This window comes from Pezoporus occidentalis, unplaced genomic scaffold (genome assembly GCF_034315485.1).
Source record: "Pezoporus occidentalis ecotype Australia unplaced genomic scaffold, CSIRO_AGI_Poc_V1 ctg53, whole genome shotgun sequence".
NCBI lineage: Eukaryota > Metazoa > Chordata > Aves > Psittaciformes > Psittacidae > Pezoporus > Pezoporus occidentalis.
The window spans coordinates 4,839,866-4,867,158 of NW_026915866.1; the positions used below are offsets into that span (position 1 = coordinate 4,839,866).

At 39.7% G+C, this 27,293-nt stretch overlaps 1 protein-coding gene across 6 annotated transcripts in view; it reads left to right on the forward strand.

The window, feature by feature from the left end:
• The window catches only part of PDLIM5 (PDZ and LIM domain 5), a 125,909-nt gene that overhangs the window by 43,812 nt on the left and 54,804 nt on the right, over nucleotides 1-27,293 (forward strand). For all 6 annotated transcript variants that reach the window (XM_062637617.1, XM_062637618.1, XM_062637619.1 and 3 more), the window contains exon 4: nucleotides 26,330-26,372. In XM_062637617.1, the coding sequence (XP_062493601.1) occupies nucleotides 26,330-26,372 (43 nt within the window). The remainder of the gene's footprint in view (nucleotides 1-26,329; nucleotides 26,373-27,293) is intronic.

A 27,293-nucleotide genomic window follows, 5' to 3' on the forward strand; every position in this document is an offset into this window, starting at 1 on the left:
GTTTTGTAATATACAGCTTACCTCTTTCTTAAAACAGATCTGCACAACTACGGTGTGCTTTTTAAGGAAATTTCTTTCATCTATCCCTATGAATTTAGCCATTTAGGAGTAAAAGGCATTGGGATCATTTGGCTTGGGAAGTGAAAGGAGGATTCTGAAGGGTGTTTACCTCTTGATATGTTATGGTGCTTCAGAAATCTTTCTTGGTACAGTTGGTAGGCAGTGAGCTGTTGCCACAGTTCTGCATCCAGCTCTTCAATGGCTGTTTTAATGGCTTAAAAGCACAGGGTTGCCCAAGTGTCACAGGTGAGGCCAGGGCCTGCTGGGTATTTTTGATGTCCATGTTGAGAAGACTCGGAGCCAAAATTCTTAAGAGCCTTAAGGCTGGGTTCTGCAGTTGGTAAACATAAATGTTAAAAACCACGACACTTATTTTATCTTCTTCCCTCAATGTGAATCTTTATCATATCATTCTCCCTCATCTTTTTTGGTTTTTCTTTCAGGAAACAAAGTCTAGACTTCTAGCTGAAGAGCAGCTGAAATTCTCATGATTTGAGGTGGGGTAATAGGGAAAAAATGTTATGGATCATTTGATTTCTATTTTCCAAGGTCATTTTTAAAGTTATCCAACTCAGAAAGGGCTTTCTGCAGCAAGACTAGCTCATATGCTTTTTACTATTTTTATTGTTCCCAGTCTTGCTTTTATTAGAAAACAATATAATGATATTACCATTTATTGTATTTAGAGTCCTGCTCTGCTTTGGAATTGCAAAGGAGGAAGAGATTTGGTGCGCGAGGAATGTGTGTTCTGACAAAATGGATGCTTTTGTTCCCTTTTTGAAGATGGGGAAGTGAGGCACTTTATAGACTAGGTTTTAAGAGACTCAAGTCCTTTGTTCCTCAGGTGTTGATGCCTTTCTGTAGTGTAGGTTACCTGTAATCTATTTAGTTTCTCAAAAATAAAAACCAGCAGTGCAGGAAATGGCACCATGGAACCCAAGAGCCAGCCTTGGTCACTGTTACAGGGAAATATGAAGACCTGAAGTTCATTGCCTCTGTAGAAAAGAGCATAACTGCTAAATCAAATGGCAGGTGAGTCCGTAATAAAAATAAAAGAAGAGGAGCAAGCAGAATACAAGTATAGAAAGGATTTCTATATAAATATATATAAACCATTAACAATACAGGCTTCATGATGGTTAAAACTCATGCTTTCAGGTTTGAGTCATGGGTTTCTTGGGGCAGATATCTTGTTTCCATAAACCATATAAGGATGAGCTTTAAGAAAGCTATGATAAGAATGCATTTGGAAGTCTGATTTTTCTCCAACTTTGGTTTACGAGTCATCATTTCCCTTACATAGGCATTTTGACTTCAGTTTTGTTCTTTAGTGATTTGCTTTTTCTAGCACATAGAAGAAGGTTGATTGTCCTGTGCCAGTTGAACAGAGGCAATAAATGGGTTGAAAGCATCACAGCTTCAGAGTTTTGTTTTTTTTTCTAAATCTGGAAGTAATTTTATTTTTTGCTGGAATTCTTTTTTTTTTCCCTGTAATATTAATTCTTACATAATTTTAACAGGGACAGCAAAACTGAGTGTTGGATGATTAAGGAAATAAGCACCATTATCCCTTTTTAACTGAGAGTTGAGACACAAAGATTGCAAAACGCGATAGAAGTCATATGGCTAGGAGTATATAAACAAACTATATACTGACAGTTTAGCTGCTAGTCAAAACTTTAGGCAACTTACTCCTCAATGCTAGATTTTTACCCTCAGTCATTAATACTAGCTTTCAGTAATTATGCCTGAAAAGAAACTGGCTGAAAAATAATGCCTCCCAAACAGAGTGTCACTTCTCTCCTTTGTCAATGTCTCTAAGCTTTGAGGTGGTGGCTGTTCTGGGTAGCTCTCTCAGTGGAGCCCCATATAGCCCTGTGAGACTTTAAGCATTCCTGTTGAACTTTCTGTATTAACCACAGATTCTTCTGAAAGTTGCAGTAGAAAACACTTAACCCATTTCTGATCTGTTGCTGATCTAAATGGTCATGGCCTCCTCCCTGCCAAATGCCAGCATCTCAGTGACTTGAAGACTTAAAACTCCCAGGTGAACTTTTAGGGGGAAAAAAAGAATCAGTTTTCCAAGTCTTAGGTAGCCTGTAAGCTCAAAGCAGTAGAGGTTTGGGCAATGAATCTCACCAGCTTAATGATTGATGCAGGTATGGATCTGTATTGCTCTGCATATTACAACTCGTTTTATTATATTTTCATAGAATCATAGAATAGTTAGGGTTGGAAAGGACCTTAAGATCATCTAGTTCCAACCTTCCTGTCATGGGCAAGGACACCTTACGCTAAATCATATCACCCAAGGCCTCGTCCAACCTGGACTTGAACACTGCCAGGGATGGAGCATTCACAGCCTCCCTGGGCAACCCATTCCAGTGCCTCAAAACCCTAACACGAAAGAATTTCCTCCTTATATCCAATCTAAACTTCCCCTGTTTATACCCCTTGTCCTGTCACTACAGTCTCTAATGAAGAGTCCCTCCCCAGCATCCCTATAGGCCCCCTTCAGATACTGGGAGGCTGCTATGAGGTCTCCACGCAGCCTTCTCTTCTCTAGGCTGAACAGCCCCAACTTCCTCAGCTTACCTTCATACGGGAGGTGCTCCAGTCCCCTGATCATCCTCGTGGCCCTTCTCTGGACTTGTTCCAACAGTTCCATGTCCTTTTTATGTTGAGGACACCAGAACTGCACACAATACTCCAGGTGAGGTCTCACGAGAGCAGAGTAGAGGGGCAGGATCACCTCCTTCGACCTGCTGGTCACATTTCTTTTGATGCAGCCCAGGATACGGTTGGCTTTCTGGGCTGCAAGCGCACACTGCAGCCGGCTCATGTTCATTTTCTCATCAGCCAACACCCCCAAGTCCTTCTCCGCAGAGCAGCTCTGAGTCTCTTCCCTGCCCAACCTGTAGCTGTGTCTGGGATTGCTCTGACCCAGGTGTAGGACCTTGCAGACTTGTCATGGTTAAACTTCATGAGGTTGGCATCAGCCCACCTCACAAGTGTGTCGAGGTCCCTCTGGATGGCATTCCTTCCCTCCAGGGTATCAACTGAACCACACAGCTTGGTGTCATCGGCAAACTTGCTGAGGGCGCACTCGATCCCACTGTCCATGTCACCGACAAAGATGTTGAACAAGACCTGTCCCAACACCAATCTCTGAGGGACACCACTCGTTACTGGTCTCCAGCTGGACACTGAGCCATTGACCACAACTCTTTGTGTGCGGCCGTCCAGCCAGTTCTTTATCCACCGAGTGGTCCATCCATCAAATTGATGTCTCTCCAATTTAGAGACAAGGATGTCGTGTGGGACAGTGTCGAACGCTTTACACAAGTCCAGGTAGGTGACATCAACTGCTCTACCCCTGTCCATCAGTTCTGTAGCCCCATCATAGCAGGCCACCAAATTGGTCAGGCAGGATTTCCCCTTAGTGAAGCCCTGCTGGCTGTCACCAAGCACCTTGTTGTTTTTCATGTGCCTTAGCATGCCTTCCAGGAGAATCTGCTCCAAGATTTTGCCAGGCACAGAGGTGAGACTGACTGGTCTGTAATTCCCCGGGTCATCCATTTTCCCCTTCTTGAAAATGGGGGTTATATTTCCCTTTTTCCAGTCGTTGGGAACTTCACCTGACTGCCATGATTTCTCAAATATGATGGCCAGCGGCTTCGCAACTTCATTTGCCAGCTCCTTCAGGACCCACGGATGGATCTCATCAGGACCCATGGACTTGTGCACGTTCAGATTTTTAAGATGGTCTCGAACCAGATGCTCTCCTACAGTGGGCACAAGGTCTTCATTCTCACAGTCCCTGCATCTGCTTTCCAAGACTTGGGTGGTTTGGTCAGAGCCTTTGCCAGTGAAGACCGAGGCAAAGAAGTCATTGAGAACCTCAGCCTTCTCCAAATCCTGTGTAGCCAGTTCTCCCGAGAGCTTCCTGAGGGGGCCCACGTTGTCCCTAGTCTGTTTTTTATTTGCTATGTACTTGTCGAATCCCTTCCTGTTATCTTTAATACCTCTAGCTAAGTTTAATTCTAACTGGGCCTTAGCTTTCCTAACCTGGTCCCTAGCTTCCCGGACAACATCCCTGTACTCTTCCCATGCCACCTGTCCTTGCTTCCACTTTTTATAAGCCTGTTTTTTTTTCATTTGAATTTTCCTCAGGAGCTCCTTATCCATCCAAGGAGGTCTCCTGGCCCTCCTGCTGCACTTCCTTCTAGTTGGGATGCAATGCTCCTGAGCTTCTAGCAGGTGATCCTTGAATATCACCCAAGAGTCTTGGGCCCCCCTGCCCTCTAGGGCTCTATCCCATAGAACCTTACTAAGCAGGTTCCTGAAGAGGCCAAAGTCTGCTTTTTTGAATTCCAGGGCAGTGAGGTTGCTGCACGCTCTTCTCACTGTCCTGAGGATGTTTTTGGAACTCTGTGTTCCCAAAGAAGCATTCTGGTTATAAAACCAGGCATGAAGAAATAGGAAAATGTGGTAATGGGGAAGTCTCCATTAAAACCAAAACTATATCACTTAAGGCTGCAGACGAGGGCTTTCATGACCAGGCAAGGAAAGTAGTAAGGTGAAGTAAGTAATGTGGCGCTCAGAGTGTATTGATTGAAATATATGGTGACTTGTTCTGCAGTCCCCCTCATGATCTCTAAAATCTCCATTTCAGCAGCACTTAACTCACATGTGTTCAGAAGGTTTTCCTGAGGGTGTGGAAGGGCAGGAGAGACTTGTCAGTGGGGCTGTAGAGATGTGTATATTTGTACTGGGGTTTGGCACTGGAAGCAGTTTTTACTACGAAAGTGTAATGGAATGTGTGTATGTGGTGTGGGGCTGCTTGCCCTGTCAGACCCTCATCCTGCTACTTTGGGGTTCGCTCTGTGGCATGGGGATGAGGAGACAATCCACACAGACCTGTTGCTTGCCCAGCCTGCTGCACTCAATGGCAGCTGATGGAAATGCTCGGTATGTAGCTCATTGAGGAGGAGGTGATCCAAGGTTGTGTACCTTGCAGCATGAGAACTCCCAGGTGCTTTTGCCAGCCTGACCTTTAGGCCTGTAAGGAACCTCACTTCAGGACCAATGCTCCTGTCTGATTTACAGTAAGTGGATGCTGCTGAGAAAGCCACTTCTTATATGCAAATTTGAAGAATCTCTGTCTGAGCCTTTGGAGGTGAATCCTGTCAACTCTGTGCAGGTTCTTCAAATTCCTGCGAGCTCTGTGAAGGCCAGCTTCAGGATGTGGAGGTGAGGCATTGCTGGTCTGGAGTCTGGCCGTTTCACCTCTCTTGGCTCTGCTGGTGTTGGTGCTGTGTAGAAGACTTCCTTCTCTTATCAGAGTGCGGGCTGGTGCCTTCTCTGACCACATCTGAAGCTGCAATTGCTGCTGTGTGCCCAAGTGCAGGGTGACAGCTGACCCAAACCCTTCCAAGCTCATACCCTTGCATCTTAACAAGAGCTTTCCTAAAGCTGTGAAAGGGTTTTGCCTGTGGCTTTTAATGCTGTACATTGCAGTGTAAGCAACTGAGTCATCTTCAGTTCTCCTGTTTTATCTGGCTTTGAAATTAAGCAGCATTGGGTAAAACTTTATCCAAAGAATTCAAAGCTAATGAATGATGCTGGTTTCTTCTTTGCATACAAAGGTGTCTTGGTATAAAAGCATATGGGGTTGTTTGGGTTTTTTGTTAATTGGAAGCAAGGTAGAAAGCTTTTGCTCCTAATTCAGCTGCTGAACAGGTTTTGCTAGCTAAGCCATGCCTTTGGAAAACCTGCCCGCAAACTGAACAAATGGAAGGGTACAGCTCTTGCTTCCAGCTGGAATACAGAATCTTCTGTTGCATACAGCCCTTTGCTGCACGACAGCTAGCAATTAGGTGAACCACAAAACATGCTGCAGCTCAGTGAACCTGACAAACTAAAGACTTGCCTGGAGGTTCAAAGGAGAATTGCTAGGATGAAGATGGAAGTTTGCAGCCTAAAAATGGAATTCAGTGACTTTGCAGGATCATACCTCCCCATCTGCCAGGAAAATGGGTGGGAGTAAGCGATAGTTAAGTAATAGCAGCTTTCTTCACATTGTGTTCTTTAGAGCCTTCCATGAGGATTCTAAGAGCTGCAAAAGATGAGGATTTGTAAAGGTGGTTCAGTTTCTTGAGGTTGATACAATATATAACATAGGAATACAAATATATATAGTGGACAATGTCAGATGCTGATCTTGGATCGTTACTTACTGTGTGTCAAAATATTTCATTCAACTTTAAAGACTTTTTTTACTTCAATTTCCCTCTACCCCATGATTTATACCACCACAGAAGGAAAAAAAGGGAGGAGGGAGGCAAATAAAATGAAACAAAGGAGCAGCCCTGGAATTAAGTATTTAATTTGGTAAGGCTTGAAGAAGAAACATGAAATGTGTGTGTGTTTTGTGAGGGTTTTTTTTGTTGTTGTTATTTGTTTTTCTATTTTATGTTCAGTTTGCCCCCAGAGAAATGCAGAATAGAATCTCTGAGTTACAGCATTTGTGGCAAATTTACCATTATGCTTTTGAGGGTTTGTCTGAGTGTAGTGTTTTGGTGGGCTGAACCAGAGGGCACTCAGATTAGGAGGATATTTCAAAACTCCATCTTCATGTTGTATGAAAATAAGGAGGCCAGCATCAAGTAATTTCCTCTTGGAAGCTGGGGACCTATAAGTTCAATTTGGGAGAAATTTTCAGGATTCCTGCCCTCCTAGTTCAGGTCCTCAATGGAACAAGGGTTGGCCAGTTGAGAGGTTACTTGGGAGGATAGCTCAGATGTTATAGATATATAGAGCCTTATAAGCTGCTGGATGGGAAATGAGTTGGGGTGTCATTATTTGAAGGGTAGCGAGTGCTTGCGGGAGGAGGTTTGCAAGTCTTGTGTAATCCGAGAGTCCGTCACTGAAAATGCAGGGAGAAAGAGTTGGATCCCATAAGTCCCCACCTCTTTGCAGTGGATCAAGTGGTAACTAAAGGGCCTAACCAGTGAGAAATGTCTGTGCCTTTGCTTTGTACAAGTTGTTGCATAGCACTGACATCTGACAAATACACCAGAATCTAATTCTGAGCTTTGTCTCTTAATTTTTACTTTTTAAATTGCTTGCTTTCAGAGAGAAGTGAAGATTTTTTTTAGTATTATTTTTTTTTTTCAAATAATGAAAAGGGTTTTGCTGACCCTATAAATGTTTACTGTAAGGTCCAAAACTATGCGTATCTTTCTGATATGTTGGGACTAGCGAAAGAATAGATGTTTATCATCTGTTGTTATTACATGGACTGTATTCTTTAATTCCCACATTTAAGACATGAAAATAATTGCTTTCTGCTATTGTTCTGCTATAAGGATTAAACAACTCTGATGGTAACTAGTGTTCCTAGGGGTTTGATTATTGCCTAACAGTAATCTGCAAGGTGCAAATGTTTCAAGTTAGTTTTGCTCATCTTTTAAGTTGATTTACATTCCCAGTGTTGAAAAGCTTTTTCACTGCTGTTGAAGAGTGGAAGAAGAACATGCAATGCATGCTCAAACATACCCACTTTGAAGAGGTGTAATTCTTCCTTAAGCAATCTTTAATTCTACTTATCATTATATACATGTATTTTAGGAATGTGGGAACAGAACTAAGCCAGTAGGTATTATGGAAGCCTAAAAAAATCTCTTAAAAACCACAGAAGCTAATTTTGCTGACTGTTGGTATCTATGTGATGTGCAATAAAACTATTTAACAGAAAGAAGTGCCAACTTCCTACATGAGGGGAAGATTTCAGCTGACAGTGCAATACCAAATCAGTCTTTCTGTAGTCATATCCCAGGTGCTTTGGGCCACACCACTGTTCTGAAGACCTGTAGCAGCCATAGAAGTTTGTTCCATGTGCTTTTTGTTTTTCCTTATCTCTCTTGCTTACACAGATGATGCTGAAAGGCGTGCTGGGGTTCTTCAGGGAATGTGGGGTGCATGTGTGGTGTCGGTTTATGGGTTTAAATGGGTGACAGGAAAGCAGTATTGTTTGCTCTTAGTGTGATTTCCTGGTTATGTCTTGCTTTTTAGTTATTCTGAGGAAAGGGGTCATAGCTGTGTTTCAGGAAGTTCTTTTGGTAACTTTCTTCCTCCCATTCAGAAATAATCCTCAAAGGGAATGTAGTTTTGTTTTGTTTTCTTTAATGAGTTATAGCAAGCCACCAGAAAAGTGATATTATTAGGATTTTGTTGTATTTTGTTTCATTTGAAGTGATTTTCATGGAGTATTATTCCCCAGGAGGCCTTTGATGCCATTCTGGATATAATTTCCTTATTTTCTAATAGACTTCCATGGTATTCAAGGTGACAGTCACTGATACTCCATAAGCACTGCAGCATCATTTATATTTTTTTGCTTCCCTGATAGTAGATAATATTATGTAAGTGTAGATCCAAGAGTTTCAACATGTGATTCTGCTGTTATTTCAGTGTTAGAAGTTATTCATATTTCAATATGAATAGCAAAGAGCTCCGTCTATATACTGATTTTTACATCCCTACTAGCTGCCTCACATTTTCTGATAGGACGTGTTTTGGCCTGACAATGAATAAGATGTGTTTCAGTGGATATGTTCTGGTCAGAACAGTAAGCCTGAACAACAAAGAATGAATTGAAAAACTGTAGGGATTGCTTTGTCTTAGAGGAGTGTACTGGATCAGTGAGCCTGTTAGTCTGGTATCCGGACCCGTTGTGGCTGGTATCTGGTGATTCAGCAGAGGAAGGGGGTGAGAACTAAACTATACCTTAGTAACCCCTTCATGGTGAAAACCTGGGTGCTTACACAAGAGATGTGGGTTTGATTATCATAAACACTTGTAACTAATAATTAAATTGGTATCTTATGGGCGTTGTTTCATATATCTAGCAACAATACTCTCATCCCAGAGAGTCTTAACAAGATGAAGATGTGCTGTGTGCGGATGGAAAGTATTTTCTCACATTGATACTTTGCTTTTTAATTGCCCTTCCCTCCAGCTTTGTGCACAGTGTATCCCCACTTGCACCTAATGCACAGTGAGTTGTTCAGAAAAAAAGTTCAGTTTTCTTTACCCACTTCTATATGCCGTTCCTGCTTTTGGCAGGATCTGTACCAGATCTGAGCCTCTGTCAACTCTGTGGTTCAAGACTTGAAAGTCTGAAGGATTCACCTGACAAATCAATTTAGTCACAACTGAATCCTTGTTCCCACCAGAAAAAAAAAAAAGTACTTTGTGCACATGATCAACTGCAAAGACATTGGGTCATCACTGAGATGCAGCAATTTCTGGTCTTGAAAGGACTTTGGTTCCCAGCTGGGGTAGAGCCCTGGAGGACATGCTTCCCTCCTTTACTTCCTATGTTTGAGCCTCTGCCCAAAAAGCACTTGGAAAGAAAAAGTTTCCTTCCTTTCTGTAATAAGTAGGGAGGTTTGGAAGACAGTACCTCGACTTGGTAAATGTTTTTAATTGCATTTTAACCTGCTGCATTTGTTTGGTGTTTGCTCCACAGTCCTCTGTCTTGATACCACCGGCTACCACTTGACACCACTGTCTTGACACCACTGGTACTGGTGGCTACTGGTCAGGTCCTTGCAGTCACCAACTGCGGGGAAGCTAATTAATATAAGGGAAGAGTTTGCTGCCAATTTCAGAGAGCTCTAAGAAGTGGGAATCTAGATATAAAGGTGAAAACAGATGTCAGAGCAGGAGGGAAACAATTCTGAGAAAGAATAATAAGTTTCAAAGAATGAGGAAACTTTTACGGAAAGATAAGGTAACTTTCAGGAGAAGTTGTGGCACATCCTCAGCACAGAGATGTTAGTGATGGCTCGTATCTCTGAATGACCATCTCTTCTGCAAAAATACAAGATGATGAAGACTTGCCTTTGCTTCTGATCCATGAAAGTGTAAAACCAAAAGCAGTAAATGTATAGGGATGAAAAAAAGTTTATTACGAACATATCAAGAACACTTTGGCTAGTAATTTGCCCGCTTAAAAATTTAGGCAGGTGTGGGGGAGTCTTGCCTGCCTGAACCAGAGCTGAACCTGGTTTCATTTATTTATTTTTTTACTTAATGATAACTACTTCTCTTATAAACTGTGCAAATTATTCTGATTCTTGCCTATTTTTTCAGTTTAGGCTGAATTGCACTTGATGCTAACAAAGTGTTTGGTGCATACTTTAGAAAATGTTGGCACAAAATTAGGGTTTAGCTTTTTTCCAGCATTCTTGTAGACTGTGTAAACTGAGCACAGTCTGTTAAAATGAAATTTGCAAATGATTTCAGTCTCTTACATTTAAATTCACAACAGATTTATATGCCTCCATATTTTGGGATCTTTGATATTCCTCGTAATGCTTTACAACTTTCAAGGTTCTAATGTCTGCTGAATTATGGCACAGCTTTGTTTTCCTCACATTCCTAACTCTTACCAAGAAACAATTAAAATACTACTTTAAAAAACCCAAACCAAATCAACAAACAAAAAACCTCAGAAAGTTATTTTTATGTGGATGTAGCTGAGCACAAAATCTTCCAAAATAAAAAAAAAGAGAAGTTTTGAGAGATTACAAGCCTTTGCCTGATACACAAACCCTATAGAAAGTTAATGTCTGCGGGTGAGACTGTTGAAGCTGTTGTTTGTTGCTTATTGCTTGGAACAGTTTTCACTAGGCAATTAAACGGGTTTTCTGAGTGGCAGTTGTTTTGGGGGTGGGGGAGCTTGCTTTTTTGGCCTAGTCTGTTGTTTGTGTTTAAGCTGTGACTGATTGCTGCTATACAAGAGAGCATCTTGGCAGAAGGGAATGAATTATGGAAATAATGTGAGCATCAGTAGAGGGAACTTTTAATGCTCAGTATCTTTTGGAGGGGAAAATGACCAAACCCAGAGTAGTTAGTCTACTGACTATGTAGTATCCTTTTTGACTACTAAGCTTCCATGCAAAAAATGGAATGTGGAATACATTCTTAAAATATATTACAGAGTTTAGGAAGCCAAAGTTTTAATGAGCACAGTGACTTCAGAGGTAGCTAATGCTTCTCAATTACTAACAGATTATTTTTCCTTTACATACAAAGCCACTCCCCATGAGCAGAATATGAGTTTTAGTGACACATGGAGTCACTAAAATACACGTACTGGGCTAAGTATAATATATAATAGTTTTTGCAAGCACAAAAATGTGTAATATTTTCCATTCAAGGCCTTTCAAGTACTGCAGTTTATAAGTGTGCCTGCTGTTAACGAGTCATCTTGGAGTCCCCTGGCCAAAAGAGTTGCCAGTTATCTCCTTTCCAAGTTTTGGAAGGAAGGTAATGGGTTGACAAGTCAGAAATTTTCCACAAAGTCTTGTTAACCCATAAGAGATCACCCTGTTAGTGAGACAGCTAAGTGAATGCTGGGGCTAGTATTTGTGCGTTACATCTCTTGGAGATGCCTACACAGGAGCAACATTGAATAGCTTAATTACAAGGAGAGTATGGTTGTGGGATTTTTGTATCTCTAACTCTTGCCTAAAGGAAGCAGAAAGCTTTTAGTGCAATTTGAGCAAGTTGGAGCAAGGGCAGACTTAAGTTCTTCCCCTTGTGGCCAGGCTGTTAGACTAAGGTGGCACAGTGCTGTGAATGGGTATCTTGGGCTCATGTGGAAGTTTGAACAAAATCAAGTTTCAGCACAGCTCAGGCAAACATTGTCATTAAAAAAACAAACAGGAAAAAAAGTATTAAATCTCAGTTATCACATAACAGGTATTTTGGTAGGAAATGGGACTGAGGAGAGCTACGTGTGTCATGTAGTGAAAATTGTTTCCAGGACTTCCTAATGAATGAAATCCATGGGTCACCAAATGGTTCTTCCTTACGTTGGCTGTAAAAGTATTATAGTGGTACACAATGTAGTTGTTGCAATTTATAAGCAGAATTTGTTCTTTACTAATTCTATCATGCAGAATGCATAAAGGTAAGTGGAGGTAGCATGCCAGTGATAAAATAATTAATAATATACTAATTCAATGTTACCGTGATAATTTCAAAGTGTGTGGGGGGAAATAGTTGGAGAAATCAGAACTATGTATTTTGGAATCGTGAAGTGGTATAATCTGGTAGATTTAGGAGAATGCATTCCTAATTTACATGTTGGTTTGTTTTTATATTAGAAATTAAAAATGCATTTTGGAATAAAATACTTATTAAATTTTAAATTTCTTTTCATGTGGTGAAAAAAGCAGTTCTTCGTTTAATGAGAGCCTTAATCTGCTGGTAAAGATAATGGAGCCTGAGGCATTTAAGAGCTTTCCTGGAGAAACATAATACCTTGCAGGGCTGGACCTGAATTGTTTCTGCCATAAGCCAGTAATTAGCAAACACGGCACATATTTGATCAAGATTTGAATAAAGGACACTGCTAAAACTGTGCCTTTTGTTTTTCTTTTCTTTCTTTACAAAAGAGAGATGAAGGAGGCTATGTGGCTTTGTGGATATAATTTTATGGCAAACTTTTGTTTTAAAGATACATCTTTAATTTTGATCATGGATATTTTTTTTTGGATGAGGTGGATTTTATCTCCTTTTTCTTTCCCCAGTGCATGAGCACTAGAGAATGTCTCCTTATTAAGATATCATGAATAGCTGCCCACTGTGGGTGGGGCCAAAAGGAAGTGTGGGTGAGCTGGAGTAATTGTGAACATTAGATATTGACTCTTCATTACCCCTATTCATTGTATAATTTGCCCAAATGATTTCATTCTTAAAAAATGCTAAGAATTCATCTGCTCCTTCTTCTGATGCACCATGGTCTTGCTGTTTTCTTTTTTTTTTTAAACACCACAGAAGACTCACAATGAGTCACCAAATCATTGCATTACCTCTTGACATCTTCAGCATTCTTCCTTTTTTCTCTGTCTGTCTGGCAGTCTGAGTGGCATACTTTTGTTTGTGGGGGAGGGTTATGGGTTTTTTTTTGGTTGGTTTTTGTTTTGTTTTTAAATTGATCTTCCTACAGTCCATCTGTCAGACTTTGCTACTATTACCCAGTTAAGTAAAAATGGGAAAATGAATTGTAGAACCTTTTAGGTTGAAAAAGACCTTTCAGACCTAGTCCAACTGTTGATACTGAAGACTCAGTATATGTAATTAGTGGCCTAATACTATTCCCTGCTTTATATCACTGTAGGTTGCTAATGGTCAGGCAGGGGAAGCAAAAGGAAAAACTGGTAGAAAGGGGAAGAAACTGGTAGAAGTGGGCAGGACCCGGATGATGATGGTCATGATAGATATGGTAGTCTTTCAGTGTGGTATTAGGGACCTCTTGTAGTTGCAATCATTTCTAACTCTCTTCACCTCTAGGGCTGGTCAAGCCTATAGGAAAGGCTTGGATAGGCAAGGACCAGCACTGTTGAGAGCTCTCCAACAATCAGGCTTTGTGCAGCCTTCAGGAGTCAAGATGACCATGGACTATCACATATGGAGATTGAAGGTGGCCAAACTTTGTTGGCTTCCAAAGTATGGTACTCAACCAAAGCTCTGTGAGATTACACAGAATGTTTTTCAGGACTGTGAAGAAATGCTTTCCATTGTTACATGAGACTGCAGAAATCTTAATCTTTCCACAGCTCATTGATGTCGTTTTTCCCTCATTTGTGGATGTTTCCTCTTGGAGATAGGAGTTGGCCCAGGACAAATAATGCTGGTCCCTGGTCTGCTTAACATAAATGCATTATTAAGAAAAGATGTCTGGACAGTTGAGCTTTTCATCTTTGTCCAAAGAGATCACTCAAGAAGCACAATTTACAGTGTGGAGACCAGTGTTCAATTTACAGTGTGGAGACCAGTGTTTCACATTGTGTATTTCCTAGCTCCAAGACAAATGGATGCCAAAAAGACGTGGTAGAAAGTAGCTGGGTCCTATGACTTTCCCCTCTTCTGAAAAATGTCTTCAAGCAGTAGACTATGGAGTTGCAGTCCTCGCCATGGCCTACCAGGACAGCATCTTCTAGTAAAACAGCATCCATATAACAATAGTTTTCAGGATCGAATTAGTGTATAACTGTTTGGAATGAGTGTTTTCTGCAGTCAGTAGCTATGCTTTCAGAGTTCTTGTATTTCAGGTAACTAATTTAAATGTTCTCCCCAGTGCTGCTCTCCATTTTCTTGCTATTACCTGTGAGAGAGTTTGTAGGTATCTTCTGTATGACTGGTGGTGATTTACCATTCACAGTCTCAGGTGAAACTTTTCTACCTATTCCTGGTTTGATCTGTGCAACTCATCCAGTATCCCTTTGAAGTTAAGGGGCTCACTATCTAGTCACCACTAGCTGTGGTGCTGTTGACCTGCCCATTTATTTTAAGCTGCATCCATAATTATTGAGTGAAAGATTCATGGAAACAATGTGAAGCTGGCCAGTTTATCTTCACTTCTTAAAATAACACAGATACCTCAGAGAGTGGCATGATCTTTAGTGACATTTTAATTCTGTTGGCACACTCTGAAATAGCCAGCTGGGGCATCATAGGCAGACTTCAGTTTTGAAGCCTTGCAGATACCATCTAAATGCCAAACTTTTGAGCAGCAAAATAATGCATTTATATATAGATTAAACATGCAGTAATCAAAGTGCCTCACAACGCATGCCAGTAATTGTGAACAGCTGCATTAAACAGCTGTTAAAACTACTCCATGCCCCAGAATGCATGTATTTTGTCCAGATATTACTCATGGGTATATCTGTATGTTTGTTTTGAGAATACAGATAATCATTTGGAATGCATTCATCTGAGGAGATTGGTCCTTGATTGTATCCTGTCAAGAGAGTAGAAAGTATAAGCAGGCTCAGACATTTAAAAAAAGTAATCCAGCTCCAGTTTCACACAGCAAATGAACAGTATCCTGCTCCAAGGATCTTTGCTGTGTTGTCTGAAAACAAGCATTGCTTTAATAAAGTTATATAGTGTTTGTGTGTATGGTGTCTAGTACTTTGCAGTGCTACCTCCTCACAGGCTTTAGGTGTACCTGCAGAATAAGCAGTGCTGAGATAGAAATACCTAATCCTCTCTTTCAGCTTGATTGCTATTCACTGTATACTGTGTTTAGCTGCTCATTATTCTGAAGGGGAAAAAATGCTTTAGCCAAATCTTTAGCTATTTTACAAGGGAGTAGGCAAGAGTATTGAAGGGCAAGGTACCTGGATGTGTCAACATGAGCTGTCCATTGCTGTGTGTTAGGACAACTCTGACTCTTTTCCATGGAATCTAGGCTCTGTGAGGCATTTATCAGAAGAGGTAATGGTAAGTTTAGATATGGAAGAATCACTTTTTTTTTTTTTTCTTGGAAGGATTGCTCCTCTCTTAGCAGGTACTAAATTACTTCTCAAGTTTTGCTCGCTTTGATTTTATGTCATCTATACTAGTTGTGTTAGAGCAAGACTGGCCCTGTGTGGGCAGCCTGAAAATGTTACATTCAATTCACTGAGAAAGTGAGACCCTTTAAGTGGTATGTACCAGCAACTTAATCCAGTTACTGGACAGGGTTTTATGTGGTATGAGGGCATGAAACACTCAAAGCTCTCCTGTCCAAGTGATTGAACACAAAATTGAGAGGTGTCAGCTCTTAATTGCAAAAATCTTTTAGTGTTTTGGGTGGCATATTTTTGTTAAGAAATACATAGCATTACTGCCTGCAAAATGTGTGGCAAATTTCTCATATGGCTGAGATGATAGAGGTAGTTTGATCACTTTCTTTGTGTGTTTGTTTTCCTACAAATTCCTTTATTTTACATTTCCTTGTATAACCCAAGGTATTTGTTTTGTACTTGTTATTTTAATTTAAAAGCATTAAACATAGGATGATTTAGAGGTTAGAAAATTGAAGGTGACTTAATTGTTATGGTGTAACAAACCAGTGGCAAAATGGAGAAAGTCTTGGAGCTGCTTTAGCCTCCTCTAGTATGCCGGTGTGTAGCTATAAAAGTAATTGTTAGTAACAGCTAATGTTATTCTGTACCTGTTGGTGAGGCATGTTTTGTGCCAGTGAGTGTTTGAGGACTGGAACGTGAAGATGTAGAAATTCTTTCACCATGATGGAAACCAGTCTTGTCATCATAGTTGTCCTCATGCTGTTTGTGCCATGTGTTCCCCTTGGGTTTTTATTACAAGATGTCTCCAGCAGCCTCCAGTTCAACTGCAGAAAGTTATGTCATGCAGAGGAGACCAAGTGTAAAGCTGTCAAGGTCTCAGGATAGAAAATACAGGGGAAACCTGTGCCTCTGCATGAGAAGCTTCACTTTGGAAGCCTCATGTGCTTCATGTGCACCGTAATTTCCAAAGGAATACAGCAGCACAGATCTGATTTGACTGTGTTATTAATTTACAAACAGCCTGATTAAAATCTCCTTGAGGCTGTCATGACTGTACTGTTTGTAGTGATTTGGAACACTGATAAATTTATTCCCCTCCCCCCCCCCATAGTTATGTGAAGGTAAGTGTTAATAGGAAGATAACCAGAAAAGCAAGACAATTATAACCCCTTGCAAATATTAAGCAAAACTTTCTGGCTGCTGCTTTTGAGTCTGCAATGCTAGTGTGAAGTCAAGTGTCCATTGAACTCAATAATTTCCTAAGACTGCCAGAAGGACAGTGAACTTGAAGAATAGCAGTTTGACCCAGGTCCAAAAGTTTTCTGATCAAATAGTTTCTAAAGCCCTGTTGATTTACTTCCCAGAACCTGAAAGTAGCTTTGGGATTTGGCAGTCGCTCGGTAGTCATGCGTGAGTGGTGGTGCTTTCTGCGCTCCCGGCCAAGTCTAGATAAATGGAAAAGCTTGCACTCAGGAAAGTTGAAACATTTCTTAGTTTATGACTGTTCTTACCTGTGAACTTGAGTAGTGTGTGAATATATTTGAGAGTGAAACTTTTGTCCCCTTTCTCAGAAGATGGGGCGGGGGTGTATTTGATACATAATCTGGATTGAGTGACATATCTAATGGCATTTATTTAAAATCTTTTTAAAGTTGACTTAATATTGCTTCTGTTATCCCAGTATTAAGAATGGGTTCTCTCATCTATGGGTTCCCTATGGCTCAAAATCTGGTAATGTACACGCAGTTTATCTGACTTAGTGATGCCCAAGTCCATCATACTTCAGTCCACTGTGTAATCTGTGTCATTTTTCCCTTTGTAAACACTCATCTGGTTGTTTGGGTGCTGCAAGTGATGTTACTTTTCTCTATTTACACTTTTGTTTTTCAAATACACAATGTGCCCTGCACCTGTTGCTTTCCTTTGGCAAACACGTCTCTCCAAGGTGCATGGTTTATGATGCTAACTTGCAGGCATTCCTCAATTATAAAAGGATATGTGATGATCTGTCAAGGGACAGTTGTCTCTAAATGGATTAAAAGAAGCTTACACAGTTTAATGTGAACTCTGCCCTTCATATGCTGAAAATAGTTCCAAGGTAGCTTAAACTAGCTAAATAGTATATTTAGTACTTATACAGGTAACTGTCTTCTTGATTTCAGATAGTTAATTTTGCACCTCTGTGAATGTGCGTTGTAAAGACTAGAAAAAACCTAAGGTAAATGGGTGAACTGACTGGTGGTGTTAGATAAACTGTTCCTAAGCATCAACTCACAAGAAAAAAGAGACATGCTGTAAATAAAACCTGTCCTCTGCCATGCAAGATATCTCTCAGCTGTTGAGAATCAAAATTGTAGTGTCCCTGATGCGTCGATAAGGCTTTTGCTACCTTTTTCTCTAGTAAAGAGTGGGATGAAACTATATTAATGTTTGGCTGTTTGGAAAATAAAGGTCTTACTGAAAGATAGTGGTACTATCATGAAAGCGTAACAGCATGAGAAAAATGGGATGTTTGGTAATGCTGGGAAAAGCACGCAGGTTTTCAGGAATACAGGTCTGAAACAAGGATAAATACAAGTTGAGAGCCATTACTAAGCAAGTTTACCTAGATAGGTATCTGTTACATCACCTAATAGAAAGGTAAATGGTAGTGGCAGAGTTAGACATCTACTAATAGCTGAATTGCACAGCTGCACTGTTTCTGGGCTCTTTTTTTTCCACCCAGTTTTGCAAAAAAATACTGCTTTTGAGAAATTCCAGGGTATTGTCAGTAGAAAGTCATGTCTGTGGCACAGAACCACAAAACCCCATGAGGTAATAAAAACACACATTGTGCCTGTCAAACATTGCTCACTTACTCGAGTCTTGCATTACAGCTGAAGTCATGTTTGCAGCATTGTGAAAAATCTCAACAGGTTTTGTGACCATCAGATGTTTTGCGTCTGTTTTGCATCAGTGATTAGTTGCCCAGAAAAGCAGTTAATTGCTTCATGTGCTGTGAATGTTATTCCCTAAGTATTTAAGCCCAGAAGGATAAAAGCTACTTTTTCTAAAGCTAGACTGTGGGAAGGGGAAACTCTGGATCAGCTGGATCAGGCTGAGTCAGATGGGCTTATTAATGTGTCTCTTCTTTCACCATTGTTGCAAGGGACAGAATTACAGTGCTCTGCTTTATGCACCTTTACTTAATCAGTGTTAGCATTTCCAGTAAATTGGTTCCTTGTCTGATTTGTTGACTACAGGAATTAACTATTTGAGATCACTGCTGCTTTTTGAGTTTTTCATGCTTAGCTTTTGCAGGAAACAAAATAACTTCCAGTTGGAGCTTGTACTCTGGCAGCTGCTCTTTTGATGGCTTCCCCTTAAAGGTGTGGTGAGAGCTGTTGGCCAGGCTAACTTGAGGTCTTCTAGATGCAATAGTTGGAGGTTTTCGTCTAAGGCTTTTTTCAAATTGAAGTTGTTAGATATCCAAAGCTATAGTAGACCGTGGTTTCGAGACAGTTCTAACTCTTCTCAGCACATTAGACCTGCTATACATGCTGCTAAGCCAGTGAACTTAAATACACAAGCATATAAACAATACAGGGAAATGATAAAGGTCAACAAAAGTGAGGACCTGTAGTAGAAAAGTTAACTTCTTCTGGGAAGTGCATGTTCATTAAATGGATCCTGTAATAATTTAGTAAAATGGTTTATAGTGCTTCAGCTCTGCTGTTCACAGCCACCACCACCTGTGGTAGTGTCCCCTTGGGGGACAGCCTGGGGGCCACCCCTCTAAACATTTCTGCTGCAGTGAAGACTGGTGCAGGTATGTGCTGGCTGCAGTATCCCTGCAGTGGAAATGCCTGTGGTTGTCCTGGTGGTAGTTTGCCAGTCAGGCCCTGGGCTCAGGCACTTCGAGGGCAGATGTTCATTCCTCACTACTGGGGTGGTGTGGGAGGGAGGAAAGCGGTGTCTGAGGGGCCAGATAGGAAAGAAAACTTGCTCATTTGGTGGTGGGTCATACTTGGGAGTTAGAAAAATGCTTAATAGTGTTCCTGACCTTAAAAAGAAGAATTAAAACCACAGCATATCCTATGAAAACCAATGGAATTCATCCTTTTAGATGCAGATAGCATCATGCTTTTTTATTGGTGACCTCTGGCTTTTCTGGACCATCTCCAAGCTCAGCGATTTTCATGACAGTCATGCAGTTGCAGCAGGTTCTCTACAAGTCCACATAGTTGAGATGATGTGCAGCTCTGAATGCCGCAGGTGGAAATTCAGAAGTTATAGTCTTAGGTTGCTCATACTGTTCCCATATCATCATGAAGTCATTAAGAAGTGGGAAGTGTGAGAAAGCAGCTGGGATTTGGCCAGAGCTGCCTACGTAGTGCTTCTGGGCTCTGTATGGGTGACACCACTTCCCCCCATCCTAGTGACCTAGTGAGGGACATGGGTCTTCTTTGGTGTTGTTGCCTGACATCTCAGAAACAGTTCTTGTCTTATTTGGTTCACTACATTTCCCATTTTTTCATGTAGCCATGGATAGGTGAGCTGCTTCAGGGAGGAGGGATATGCTTAGCTCCTGTAAGACATAAAATATAATAATCTAACATCTCTCTAAATGGCCAGATTCTTTATTTGAGAGAAAAAGAGTTGTACAAACACTTGTGTTCATAAGCACGTGCTTAAGGGGGAAGGAGGTAAAAATCCATAATAAGGATATGTTTGGGACTGGGGAACTGTGTCATGCAATCCCAGTTAAAATAGATATGACTGCACTTTTAAGCTTATTTGTGCTGTGTTTTAAATAAAGGAGGTAATCTCTGGAAGTGCTTAAGGCCAGGTTGGATGGGGCTTTGAGCAGCCTGGTCTAGTGGAAGGTGTTCCTGCCCATGGCAGTAGTGCCGGAACTGGATGATCTCTAAGATCCCTTCCAACCCAGACCATTCTGTGATTCTAATGTAAACATTGTGGAAAGCACTGGAAAAAAAGAAAATTAGTGGTCAGTTTTCAATCTCCTAAATTATTGCCTAGATTTGATGACAGACTGAAAATACGAAGTTTCTTTTGAAGGACTAAGTCCAAAAGTCATTTAGGCTTCTGCTTTTTATTAAGCTGACAATTTTTATAAGGTAGCTTGCTGTGTTAGAATTAGTATCTAGTAAGCACTTCTAAAGAATACCAAATGAATAAATTTCACTTTATTAAAAGCCTGGGTATAGTTGTTTTGTCTTGTTTCTTGCACTTAACAGTTAAGCAGATACTGTTATGTAGCAAGACAGCTTTAGGAAAACTTTTATCAATGAAAACATTCAGGTTATAACTGATGAAAACAACCTCCATCACTGAAAGTAATGTAAAGGAGGTCTTGCATACAAGCTGTTATTTTTCCTGTGGCTTGTGAGTAACCAAGGATTGACGAGGTGGGATTCCTGCTTACCAAACTTGATCATATAGACATATCGAGCTACCATTTGTATATAGGCTGCTTTTTAACTTTTCTAGGACAACTGACAGCCATACATCATTGTAAGGCACTGGCCATACTTGGTACTGGGAGTGCTTCACCTGTTTAGGCTCTGATCCGGGGAGTCATGGGTAGAGTACAGACTGAGCTGCTCCCCATGTCCAGTGCTGGCCATATGCATGGGCTCTCCAGGTTTCTAAGCCTTCTTCCTCATGGGAGTAAGAAGCATGTTTTAAAAAGTCTGGCAATCAGAAGGTGAGATGAATTCTCCCATTATTTTTTCCTTAGCTTTTTATTTGGTTTTTGGTTTTGTTTTAATAGAATAAAATATTATCTGCCTGCACTTAAACTCTCTTTACAAATGCATTTGGTAAAGTTGCCACAGACCACAGGAATGAGACTATGAGCAGTGGCCTTTGGGTGGTCTTGAAAACAACTAATCCTTTGTGGGTAGAAATACCAAAGCAGAGGGCAGCTTGTTTCTCTCCTAAAATGTCAGCAATGTTTATTTTAACACATAATGGTGAAATCCTGAACCTTATTTAAATTTAAGAGGGGGGCATAAGTTTGATTTGGCTAAATATCAAATAGTCAGTGAGCAAGAACATAGTTTTTCTTGCTTTTACCTGATGTAGTGCTTTATCATAATCTGGTGTGCTGGGGAGTACGAGGATGTAAAGGTGTTATATAGCGTATAACAACAGTACATATAACAATGGTAAAATGCCGACATGCACATGAAGTTGGTTCTCCCTCTTGAAAATTATTGAGAATGTAGAATTTGTTGAAGGTGATTCATGAGCTAATACTCCTAGGCTAAATATAATGAAGGTGTGAAGTATTATCTCAAGGTATTATTCTGTCCAGAAATAAATCCCGATATTCTGGGCATACTTCATTAAACATACCTCATCAAAGAGCATCAAACCCAAAAGTTATAAAATGGTTTAAGTGGTTCATCTGACTGAAGAGATCCTTTTCTGAAATGTCACATAGAAATAGAGCATCTACAGAAACTCTCTTCAATATTTGGTTAATGCTGAGACAAGTGTGCCTTGCACTGTTTGCATTTTAATGTTTGAATTATCTCAAGTTTACGGCATGTATTTTGTAGGGTAAGAGAGAGAGAATGTGTTTTTTATGTAAGAATTAGTTTGCAGCATAGGATGCTTGTACCAAGACTCCTGGAGACGTATGGTATCTGAGATACAATTATGCATCCCATCTTCTCTCCTGTATCACTGATTTGAAGTTGCTATTTGGTTCCTTCAGGCGGCAGTCAGTGCTGATATCTGCATTGTTTGATTGTAATTAACTTTCCCATATTTGTCATAATTTGGTATGTTCAGCTAAATGAAAACTACCATAGTAAACTAGAAGAAAGAGAATGACTTAATAAATAAAATGTTGACAGTCATTTGCTTGGATGTTAGCAAGCATGATGACTGGAGTATTGATTTGAAAATACTGCTGTGTTTCTTAAGGCAAAAGAAAAAGTCATCTCATTTTTGCAGTGACTGCAACAGATTCCAGCTCTTACTGAGCAGTACTTAATGATAATTTTGCTGCCTCTGCTTTGCCTTGCATTGGCAGAAGTTTGCAGTCTCAAGGCCATAGGTGCTTGTCCTGGCAAGATTGCTGAAGTGCTGATTTACTGACTGGTGTTGCCTGGGGCAATGTGTATGTTTCTATAAAACTGTGGGAAATGTAGTTGTATGTTATATTACCATATGTAAAGCAGTCATTTCTAATGCTGTGTAAGCTGCAACAAGAAGCAAGCTGAAGAATGTTTTCACTTTTCTGTTTTGCTTTTCTGTTGAGCCAGAGCAAGGTTGGTAAGAAATGAATTACATGTGTGACAGAGAAGGGCCTTTGGGTCTAAGGAAAAAAAAAGAAATATTTGGATTAGGGTTTTTTTCCTGGGCTTTAAATTACATCTGCACTTGTTTTTGTTCAGATAACCCCTGGTGAAAGTCATGGCTTGTTATATATGTTAAACGTTTTCTGCTTGTCATCTTATTTCCAGGAGTTGGCTAATTTATGAAAAGCAGTTTCATTTAGCTTTCTCCCCTGACAACTCACTGCTCTCTAGAAAAAAAATGAAGCAAACAAACAGAACTGTAGGCTACAATGGCAAAATCACTAAAAGATCAAGTTTTGGGAAGGAAAATCTAACCAATGGATTTTGAGGGCATAGATTCTGCTGCCAAAGCCAAAGGTTTGGGGTTGGACTTGATGATCTTTTCCAACCTGAAGGTTTCTGTGAAGGTCTTGCAGCTTTTTGTTGTATCTTACACCAGAGTCTGAGCAATTCTGTTCAATTTCTTGTGTACTTTTTTATTTTTTTAATATGGGTGAAATAACTTGGAATGAATAAAAGGGGAATTTAAAGAATGAATAGTTTTTGCTGGGCATATTGCTTCCAGTGAAGAGCAGACCAATTCATTTTCCTAATAAGGCTGTGCTGGATGTTGGAATGTTTTGAATTGCATTAAATGTCATGAAAAGCATTCATTGGAGAGGAATGGCTTGTGGTATGTTTACAGAGCAAATTTGATCACATTTGGTCAAAATGAACTGTTTACACAGGCTAAATATAGCACTTTTTTTCCTCAAAAAAGAATAAATGACTTTGATGTAGAAGCCTGTGCAAAAACTTCATGCGCTTTCATTTTCAGTGTTAGGCCTTCAGTAAGTGTTGGCTGCTGCTTTTATTTTTGTCTATAATAATTCATATGAAGCTTGAAACTGTAACCATTTGTCAAGGTCTTTTGTGTAAGTTGTTTATAATAAGCATTTACACAGAGCATTTATGTCTTTGCTTTGTTTGTATGCAGTTGAAAATAGTGCATAAACTAATATACTGAACTGTTAGTTTTAAATCATTCAGAAAATATCCTGCTTTTTTTTAGTAAGTAGTAACAGAGCAAGTGTGTCATCTCATTGTGAATGCCTTTGTCATCAGTTATTATACATTCAGTGTGACCAAGCCAGCATGAAATCCTAATATGTTTAATTGCTAGGTGACAAGCAATGTGCTAACAGCTAAGAAAATATGCAAGATTATGCAGTTTAATTATTTTTTTTTCCTATGCAATTTGATAGTATCTATCAAAACCTTAAGGGAAATAGCCCTGAAGGAAGTATTTTCTTTAATGACTGTTGGGTGTGTTTTGCTCTGGAGCTGGAAGTGAGCATTTCCTTTTGTACTGTCTTGTCTAACAGCGATGCATTTTTCACATTCAGAACTTGGTGGCTCAGTTTGCTGGGTGAGCATTTTCTTTATATGATACAGGATAAATCACAGATTTCAGTCTGATTATGATCTGAAGTCAAGAAAGCCAAATTAAACTATTTGAAGTATGTCTGGAACACACAAATTAATGTCCTTGTTTCAAGTATTTAGGGGAAATAAAGTAACGTTACATTCTCTGACTCCAGTGTTAAAAGAACATTGGGCACATTTCAACCTCTTTTTTCCCACCCTTCTCTTTGTGTGATACTTTTGAAGATGAATTTTGAAGAGTATGTCTTGAGATCATCTGGACATAGTGGTTTGAAATATATTTTTCTCAGTGCTGTATTGATGCATGCAGAGCAATTTCATCCATTGCAAACTCAAATTTGATTTTGTAAAAACAAAATAATATTTAAGTATGTTCCTTTTATGAAACTAAAACTTCAAGGTCCAGCATTAAGCAAAGAGATTTTTTTCCTCAAGCATGAAATATGGTCATTGACTTGAATAATGAATGCCTTTCTACTTCTTACTCTTAGATCAGCTTAATAAATACACAGAATGTTCCAAGTTATTGTATTAAAAAACATGTCTTAAAATATGGAGCGAGATGCATGTTTCCTTCTAACTTGAAAGAAAAGTTTCCATATGTATTGGCACTTTCTTCTTCTTGCTTGCTTTTGTTGCTTCAAATTGACAACTCTGCAATTAGGAGTGATTAATGATGCACCCTCGTGCTTTGGAGGGCTGGAGGTCAGCCTTCATATAGGCTGCATACCCTGTGGGAAAGGGGAGAACAGACCTGTTCCTCAGAGCAGACAAAACCCCCTCACTGTTGATGTGGACATAATGTGTGTCAGCAGCAATGCAAAACTGGTGAAGGCAAAGTGAAGAAGATGATCTTCTCATGGTGGATTTTTTTTTTCCTTTTCCTCAAAATATAGCGTGTAGTTTTTAATGTATCTTCCTTTTTGTAAATTAGCTACTGACCCTGCAACACGATTGCTGTTTTTGGAATCTGAGCTCTCTGTGTTTTTCTGGTGGAAATAGGAAAGCTGATAGGTTTATATAATAGAGGTGTTTTAAATTGTAATATGTTAGCTATCTCCAATTAAACAAACGTGTTTGTTTCCCTGGCAGATTATCTTCTGGAACTGGGATTCCAGCTTCAGTTCTTCAGAACCCTTTTTAGACTTCTCGGAAGCTGTAGTTGTTCAGGCAGGATGATTTCTGGTTCTTGGATCATTAAGGATGCCAGCTCTTATGAGCAGTTACCAAATATGGCCAGAAATGTTTTGAAATGTGGCAAGAAGGCACTTTTCTACCAAAAGAGCATGAAAAGATTCAAGTGTATCAGCAGCAATATTTGCAGAAAATGTTAGTGTGTCAGGTTTTTTGCTGGTTGGTTTATTTATTTTGTGTTTAATTTTGTGTATGTATGTATTTTTGCATATAAGTGTATGCAAATCTGAAAAAAAACCAAACCCAAACCAACTATCAAGTGAGATGCCTTTATCAGTAACATTTTGTCAGTTCACTTCAGGTATAACAGAATCTGTCAATTCTTTATCATATTAATCCTTTCCATTGTGATACTTCCTTTCCTTCCCACCACCCCATAGTAGTTTCAATGCACCTATTGTTTGGAAGAAATTTTTTTGTTGTGTACTGTGGAGTTCAAGTGACATTAACCTTACCCTTGAAGACCAAAGACTGTGCAAAAAGTTTCTGTGTTATTTAATTTCCTAAGTCCTTCAGAAGGATTTTTGTTGTTGTTCTAAAATGAAGCCATCTGATATAAGCCTGAATAAAGGTTATGCACTGTTTAAAATGCAATTTACTTGACTAGAGCTTTTGAGTTACGTGACATAGCATCTTACGAAAAGAAGGAAAACAAGCAAATTAGTCTTCTAACTGCTGATGAGGTATTATGAATTTATAAATAAAATATTACTTGACGATAGATCCTAGTGTTCCTAACACTGTATCTGGATAAATTAATTCCGTTTGGTTTTGCCTTTTCCTCGTGTTAACAACAATGTTGTAGGTTTTACTTGAATACTTCTGTTTCCTTTAGAGGAAACAAAATGTGATGTTTTATATATCTGTGGTGACATGATGATTTGGAAGAGAGAAATGCTTAAACATTAAAGAACTTATATGTATGTTTTTACACTTATACGTATGTTTTTTCTGTTGCAGAGTGTCTTCTGTGCAAAAACCCGACATTGTTCAGGTACCAAAGGTATGTACAGCACAACCAAGAAATGCAGCATGTGGTACTGTTACCCATCTGTCACGCCTTGTTCTTGATAATCAGTCATTCAAACTTTCCTTTCAATATAGCATGCTTGATTTCCATGTCTTACATTAAAAGCATTGCAGCATTTGAATCTGAGTGATCCCTGCCCACCCCCCAAAAAAGGAAAGATGTAATTAAAAGACCTGACAGATGATTATTGAAAAAGAAGAAAAGAAAAAGAGATTGTTCAAGTTCTTCCTTTATCCTTAAGGGAGAAACGTTAGTAGGGTTTTTTAGTGATGGGCTTTGCTGTTTTTTTTTTGTTTTTTTTTGGTGTTGTGGTTTGTTTTTTTTGTTTGGGTTTGGTTTTGGTTAGTTTTTTTGGGGGTGTTTTTGCATTTTTTTTGCTTTTTTTTGGGGGGGGGCATTTTTTTTGTTTGGCTGGGGATTTTTCAGTGAGGACTGAAATCTTCTTTTGTGTTTGGAGAAAGCTCATCTAAATATTAGGGTTTGAGAGAACAGTTTCCCTCGCTTTGCTTAAAACCCTGGGGAATTATTTGTGCTTCTAATGTTTTGTTCTCAAGCAAATCCACCTTTTGGATAAGAAGGCTGTTTGCAAACCTGAAATTGCTTACAAATGGCCTGTACATGAAAATCTTCTCCAGCAGACATAAGTAACTTATAGTATATTATTGCATTGCTGACTGTGATTTGAAAGGCCAAAGTTTGGGAACCACCGTGGTAAACCATAGCTCCCAGAGAAAAAAGTGTGGTTTTTTTGTGTGTTTTGATCTGACAAGGGTATATGAAGACATTGAGGCCCATTGATGGAGTGCAACTGGAGAGGCTCGCTGAGTCTTGAAGCACTGGCCCACTAATAAGTGAGCTCCAGGGCTCTGGTTCCACTCTTAAGGGCTGTATGAA